This window comes from Meleagris gallopavo, chromosome 12 (genome assembly GCF_905368555.1).
Source record: "Meleagris gallopavo chromosome 12, MGAL_WU_HG_1.1, whole genome shotgun sequence".
NCBI lineage: Eukaryota > Metazoa > Chordata > Aves > Galliformes > Phasianidae > Meleagris > Meleagris gallopavo.
Window position 1 is genome coordinate 13,316,201 of NC_139415.1, and position 7,833 is coordinate 13,324,033.

At 43.5% G+C, this 7,833-nt stretch overlaps 1 protein-coding gene across 14 annotated transcripts in view; it reads right to left on the bottom strand.

The window, feature by feature from the left end:
- Window positions 1-3,863, bottom strand: part of AGBL1 (AGBL carboxypeptidase 1) — a 489,849-nt gene extending 485,986 nt beyond the window's left edge. For 12 of the 14 annotated variants that reach the window (XR_014885983.1, XR_014885981.1, XR_014885977.1 and 9 more), the window contains exon 1: window positions 3,402-3,602. Coding sequence is in view for 2 of the 14 variants with exons in the window: in XM_010717491.4 (XP_010715793.1) it covers window positions 3,402-3,452 (51 nt within the window). In the remaining 12 variants the exon portion in view is untranslated. Of the gene's footprint in view, window positions 1-3,401; window positions 3,603-3,807 lie in introns of those variants that run through there. The other 2 variants (XM_010717491.4, XM_010717493.4) reach the window with 2 other exon arrangements.
- Window positions 3,864-7,833: the final 3,970 nt, after the last annotated feature.

Here is a 7,833-nt window from a genome sequence, read left to right on the forward strand (position 1 = left end):
GAATCAAAATGTTCCTTATTTAGCATGCATCTGGAGGATGGAGTGAGATGAAGCTAGGATAACCAGCAGTATGAATATGGATGCTCTAAAATCACAGCTGATTCAATAATCTGGGACACAACAAAAGATGCTGCATTTTCTATTGCTCTACGTAGCCACTGACAGTTGTTTTTTTTTTTTAATCAATGACCACATACCTTCTCTAGGCATTAAAATAAATAGGGGATCTAAACCCAAATCTGTCTGGGATTTAGTTTTAAAGATCTGCAAAACATCAGAGTTTCTCCCCTGAACATAAGCTGTATGTGGAGATGATGCTGATTTCTGGCACGGTCTGACTGGAGAGTAGAGTGAAGAGTAGTAATCAGCCCAGCCTTGGTGCAGGTACTGTACTGGCTAAGAAAGACAGAGCAGAGCTGGATGCAAAGACATTACTGTGATGCAGAGATGGAACAGAGCAGGATGAGAGATGAATGGGATAACTGTAGGAGCAGGTGGGATGGGGAGAGTCAAGAAGAGAGAGCAAAGAAGAAAGTAGCAGGGTTAAAAGCAAAATAAGAAATAACAGAAAGTTCCTAATGGTTTAGCACTGCAATACTGATACAAAACCTATGAGAAAGGGAGAGGTTTTTCTTAAATCTGAAACTCACATTTGAAAGCTGTACCTTGTAAGCAATGAAGCACTTCTTACCTAGGGATCTGAAATGTCATGTCTTCCCTGCAGTGACATTTCAGTGACAAAATGCAGCCGCGCTTTAAAAGCAGTTTTTGCTTTTCACCTTGTCACTTTTCAGAACATCTGTAACGAGTTGTGCTTCCATGAGTTTCTGCTGTCACTGGAGGATCATGCTCCCTTTTTGCTCTGTTAACAGTTCTGAAGAACTCAAAAAACCAAATGTGTTTCTTCCTTTCTTCGACTGGAGCAGGAATTCTGTGACAAAGTGCACAGTGTTTGAGTTTTGGTCTGCGTGAGACCATCCTTACCAAAGCCAGGTTGTGAGACCAGGAGTCTGTGCCAAGAGGAGATAAGCTAGACTGCTCTCTCAGCTGAAGGTGATAGAACATTTCTCAGGTGGGTACATTCTTCAGATTGGGAATAATAATCCATGCCAGTACTTGGAAGTAAGATAGAAAACTAGTTGTCAGTGTGTGACTAAAGGAAGAAGGCTGTTTTGTTCTGAGGTCTGTAAAGAGCAGCTTGGTGGGTGAATGTTCCCTCATGCTTCAGCTGAAAGCATTCTGTATACAAATGAGACTAAGGTGATAAAACAAAGGGAAAATACACAATAATACTGTCCTGCAGAACAGCCTGCTGTACTCAGCAGATATGTTCTTCATGCCCAATAAAATAATATGAACTAGCACTGGCAATTTGGCAGGACACAAAAACAAAGCCACTGTGTTTTGGACAGCTGTTGGAGAAAATAAAAAGTGTGGAGAGATTATATCAGCAAATGCAAATGTCAACAAAAGTCATTATTTCCCAGGCCAGTGCTTCCAGACTGTGACTAGCAAAGGTCCTTTTTATCTCTGAGTTTGTGTACCTGGGACAGGTGATGGCGTTGGAGTGATACACTGATAGAGTTTTGGCTGAAGGTAAGAGAGGAGGATAGGAATCAGAACGAATCAGAGTAAAGCCCTTCACTCTTCTTTAAGTGAATATGAATTTTTTGGAAAAAAGGTTGCTGTACTAAGGTTAGATTTTGTAACACTGTGGGTGAGTGCTCAGCAGCCTTGCATTTTTGCCAATACCTTTGCAGTTTTGCCAACTCTTTTACTTGGTTCTAGATATACTTCATCCTCTTCCGTGCAGTTTTGTTAATGGATCACATAAATTAAATTACAGATCCCAATTTATTACTGTGCCTTGTCCCTTTCTGCCCCCCGATTATGCACAGAGTACCAGGACTGTCAGCGTTAGAAAGTATAAGAAGAAACAGGAGATGTACACTCAGTTCTCAGTTATCCAAAGTAACAGACTGTAACCTGGACATGGCAAAAACACGATCTAATGCAAAACATGCATTACATATGCTGAAAGAGCAATGGGGCAAGCAAGTTACACTGCCATAAAAAGAACAGTAAACAACTTTCATGTGTGCCCATTCTTCTGCAGAACTCATCGCCACAGGGTGCCATGGAGGGCAAACCAGGGTTTGGCAATGTTATGAGAAATAAAAGTTGTTGACAGTTACACAAGCTTGGATAAAGATGTCAAGGCTGATCACCGCATGCAGCTATGGTTCTGGAGCCAATTACGAACCATGGGGTTTTACGACCTTCTATACACATTTCTGACGGGTCACAAAAACCTTCAGAAACACAGGGCTGAGGGACTTGAGCTCTTGGGCTGACCCAGGAGGGAAGTCTGTTTCACACAATGTGCTCCTTATTTCCTGCTCCTGTGCATGCAGCAGTGCAAGGTTTCAGTGATGCAAGAAGCTGTCAGAGGATGCTGCTGCCCCAGATGTAAGGACCCTGTAGCACACACTGCCCCAAACTCTTGCCCCTGTGGGGCTCTGACCCAGATGAGGGCATCTTAGAAATGCAGACAACTGGAATTTCACCATAAACATCTAAAAGCTGTTTTTTGTACAAGCAACTCGTCCTGGCAAAGCAATTCCCACCCACCACTCATGACATAACGGTATCTCGTGAACACACAGGTTCCCTTCCAAAACACGCATCTCGTTTCATAGAGTGGGTCATGCCTCCTCTCCTGTGAGACCACAAGGAGCACATACATACTGGGAGAAAAGAGAACCAAGGGGATACCCTACAGACAAAGGAAGAAGTACTTCTCCTGTCCAACAAGTGTGATCCTGGAGTGGAACATTTCCCTCCCCTCTGCTCCTCGGGGACATCTGCTGAGCACTTAGCATCTCACCAAGCCCAACCTCGGGAGGTTTTGCTGCTTTCCTGAGAGTGCTTCGGGGTCTTGGTGAAGCAAATTTGACAGGGAGGAAGTTGCAGCCTCCGGGCAGATCTATTTACTCATTCTCCATGGCGCTCGGAGCACTGCTGCACGCTCCTGCAGCTCGCCTCGCTCACAGACTGACAGTGCTGTCAGGTCCCATTCATCGTAAAGCAGCCGATTCCTCACACCTCCCTCACTCCCCTGCTGCACACAGCAAGATTGCAGAAGCCGAGGCACTGCAGATAGGGCTCTGTGATTGATGCATAGCAGTAACTGCCAGCGTTCATCTTCGGATAGTGAAACTTCGTTTCATAAAGGCGTTTTAGGGTGGGAGGTGCAGGTCAGGACTCCTGTGTGCTGATGCTTTTAGAGACAAGCCAGCAGGGAGTTCCTAAGAACAAACTCAGCTCAACAAGTCGCTGCTGGTGAACTGAAGAGGAAAACAAGCCCACGCACCTCTCTCGTTAGTTCAAGCTGTTCTTACCTGGAGGGTGGAGAGAAGGACTTGCAAGCCACTGGCTTCTTGTTCTGCCATGCTGCTCCCCACTCACAATCTCTCTCTCTAGCAGAAGACAATGCAGCCAGAAAGCAAACGTGCCTGGCTGCTGCCCCTGTGCCGTTTAAGAAACGAAGAAGCTAAACACAGATCCCCAGACACACGCAGACTGCTACCACCAATAATCACAGCAATGCAACTCTAGACCTCAGCAGGAGAGATAAATGTACCCCCTCCCGCCGAGCTCTCCCACTGTGACGAGAAGATTAATCCCTATATAAAGAATCCTGGGGATTAAGTAAAGTGCTCAGTAAAGGTCTGGGTGCTTGGTGTGTGGCAAGGGGGAGTGTGGGGAGGGTGGCAATAGCAACAAGAAAGCAGAAGAGCTACAAACCTCAAAGAAAGCCAGCGAGAAGGGAGGCAGCTCACTGGCTGCCTGACAGGCATTCCCAGCTGACCTGCTGATCCGTTCCAGACCCTGCGTGGATTTGGCTCTGTTTGACTCTGCTCCAGTGAAACCGGAGATGTTGAGAAGGCAGAGCGAGCGAGAGAGATGCCCTCAGTCTTAACGAGCGCTGACAACGAACGGAAGATACACCCAGCATGAGGGACAGGTGGAGTGGTATCACTGAGGCTCACGGAGAGTTTTGGGCTACCAACTGCCACGCTTCTCTCCAGTTGCAACCATGAAGGCCATGGACAGTGCCCCAAAGCAGTCACAGGGCAGGGAATGCATGCGGAGGGCACTGCGTGGCTGCATGGCAAAGCCCAGGGAAGGAGAGCGCTTCCATCCTGTGCAGCCCCTCTTCCCCTGCAAAGTGCAATTCTGGGAGAAAGTTTGCTCCAAGGGCCACTACAGTGATTCACATGTACCTCTTCATGTATGTAAGGACTGTAGCTCAGAGCAGAGTTTGTTCCCTGGTGCATGAACCACGCTGGAGTACAGCTGTAGTTGAAGCTTGGATTCCTAGGAGGGCACGGAGTCCACATTTAGCTTCAGCTGGATGATATCAAAGGACTTGGTAAGCAAGGAGGAGCAGGTAAGAAAGATGGAGGAGGGCCAGGTGAAGTTTTACCAGGGACATTTTTTCAGTGTGAAAACATTACAATACAAACAAAACGTTTTTTGTTTTTTTTTTCAGGGATGCAGAAATTTCAGCTCAGCTTTCATACTGCAGGGATGGTATCACTTGAGGGAGATTGGTAGACTGACAGTGGAGATAATTATTTGATATGCAGGATATGAAGGTTGGGTCTTGTCTTTCCAGTTTGGGAGCATTATTTTCAGCCTTTTACATTTCAAATAAGTACTTTATTCTGGCGTGGGTCTCTTTAGTCCTTCTAGTAAGAGCTTTTCCTCTTTAAATGAATAATTAGAGATTGCTGATGAAGTAAGCTTGGTCTCTAGGCAAAAGACAAATGCTTACAGACCTCAGTATTGCAAAGCAACATGGTAGGTGGTCAATGCGTGCACACAATTCTTTGCTGATGTTAACAAAGCAATCAGAGATTGGAGCTAAAGCCCTAATCTTCTAAGGAGACGTAAAATGAAGAATAAACCACTCCACTCTTGGCCAGGGACTGTTTTCATGTGATTATCCTTACACTCTGCAGAACCTTTATTGACCAAGTGTTCTAGGCAGATGCTAAGATAAATCCTCTCCAGCTCAGCCCAGCAATGTGTGAACAAGTGATACAAGCATGACATTCCTTGGTTTCTGTGTCTGCCAGCAGGACATCACTACCAAGTTATAAAATTAACCAAACTGAAATACCTGTGCATAATTATGGAATCACAGCAGTCCATTCATGGAGAACGTTATGAGGACTACTGATTGATGGACAAGATGCTCTACAGACAACCAGGCAATAAGAAGAGAAGCTATATAGCCTCATTTGGCATGCAAATTCAGGTTCAGAGATTTCAGTTTTCCAAATGAGAAGACTAATTTCAACAAGAACAACAGCAAAAGACGTTGCACTCCATGAAATACCATATTTTAGATAGAGAGATGGCATTCTACCTGAAAAACACTGAATTTTGACCAGGCTTTGGAGGCATATTGCTTTCAACATACCAAAGAGTTAAATGCAGAGTGGCACTATACTTTTCTTCTGTGTCAGGCCATCTTATCTCACTGGCTCCCCTGGTCTCTGGAAATACACTGAAAACCTACCTTAAGTTAAACTGAAGGAGTTAGGCTGGGCTCCACAGGTCCTAAAGTTGAGAGCTTAGGTAATACACAGAGGGATGAAATACTACAGTTGAGTGTGGCAACTGTGAAACACAGATGGCCTTAATGGAGAAAAAGTTCTAATATTAGAAGGGTGTTAAGTTTGGTAGAAAGAGGTGCAGGGAGTAAGAACATGCTGTTCACCGTGCTTTCCAGATCCATCTGTGCCTTGTAAAAAGATTAGTCCTAGAGGCAAGGGAAATATCCAGTGCCAATCTTGAAGTCTTTCTAAGAGTTAACACATTTGACAAGTGACATTGAAGCAAGGCTTTAGGTTTCTTTCACATCAGCAGGACTCAATAAAATCTAATAACAGACCATTATGTAAAGAGGATAGAGAACCAAGGGAGTACAGGAACAATGTCCTCAAATGGTCTCGGAAGGAGGACAGTAGGTAATGGGTTTTATGAGCAGAGCCAGCACACTATGTCTTACACAAATTAATGCGCTGACAGAAAATTATATGAGAGACAATTAGAAGCTCTTTAAAGGAGCTCTTCCACACTGTTGCTTCATTCTCTTTCTTGTGACAATTGTATCTGTCGCTAGAGCTGTGTAAAACTATTAATTCCCACTGTGTGAATGTTCAGAAGGCAATGAAAGCTGATGGATGTAAACAAACCACAGTCTGGATGTCTTGGATCCCCTTTCCTGACAGATCACACTTCCAGATCCCCCATCCTCTTGCAGGGATTAGTAATTCACACATGATGATCACCTCTCCCTGTTGCATCATAAGATGCTAGATGAGTAGTTAGCTTTCTGTCTTACCTTGAGCACAATGCTGTCCCCTGTTATCAGATCCCATTTTCCATAAGCCCTAACCACAGCTCAATGATTTGGCTCTTTTTTACTATTTTACTATTTACTATTTGCTTTTTTACTGAAGAAGCTTTAGAAACAATTGCAAACATTTCGCCACACATATGGCAATGCAAGAGAAAAAGAATACTAACAGCATAGCTTGGGGAAAAAACGTCTTCTGTTCTTCAGAGTTTGGGGATAGTTAACTTAGTTGTGCCCAGAGACTACAAGAAAGCATCATACAACACAAAGCTCGAGAACTTGCATTTGAATTTGCAGGGAGATTAAGAAACAGAAATGCTAATGAAAGACCCCAAAAGTGACAGTGATGTTTACAGCAACATAAGTTGTAACTTCAAAAACCCTTTGAGAACAAATTCATAGCAAAAAAGCTCAGAGGTCTCAAATTATTCACCATCATTCATAGCCATTCCTTCCAGATTTTTGTTGAATTTCCAAATCTGTTGTTAGTTTCTGAGAATAGGAGGTCCCTTAACTCAGTACTCTAAGGCTGAATAAGTTAGGAAGCCTACACAGAGATAAATGCCAGAGGTAAAGCATCAACATTCTCCCATCTATTCATATTACGCTGTCAATCCAGCGTAGATTAGCTTGTTAAAGTTTATATAGATGCCACTGTTGTTTCCCCTGTGCCCTTAGGTTTATGTGATCCTTAAACAAAATGGAAATTAAACTCATGACTGCAGCTTCCTACCGATGCCAGAGTTAATGTTCTTATGGGGAGGACAGAGGGCATCATAAGCTCAAAGGCAGGACCCCTGGGCTCTCTGCAGTTGCTGTACAAGCTCTGACCTGTAATTTTCTTTTCTTGTGCCCAGGGCGAAGACACAGAAATAAGTTAAAGATGTCACCTGATCTCCAGCAAATATGTGCTCACTCTTTTAGCCCACAGCAAAGGTAAAATAATTCAGGATGATTTTACCTGCATTAAAAGAGCACTCAGTCCAATTATTCCATTTTTATGAGCATATTCAGAAGACATTAACATGGATCAGCTGGCGCTAAGTAGTATTCTAACCACAGAAACTTGTTCCTGCACCTAAACCTACATTTCCCCTGCCTGTAAAAGGCAATTTTGAAGTTTTCCTTGTTGACACGTTGTAAAGCTAGAAAATATGCAAGCCCTCATTCAAAAGCATCATACAAAAATTAAAAATGTTTTAAACTGTGACACTGCATTAGAATGATAAAAGGTTAAAAATCTCTCTGTGTGAGAGAATCTGGACATTTTCCCTGTGAATAAAGTGATGAGAGGAAGACTGAAGCCCTCTGTCAGATAGTTAGCAACTGTAATATTATTGATTTGTAAATGAAAAGTAGGAATCCCATATTTTAACATTTTAAAATATAAATTCCCAGCA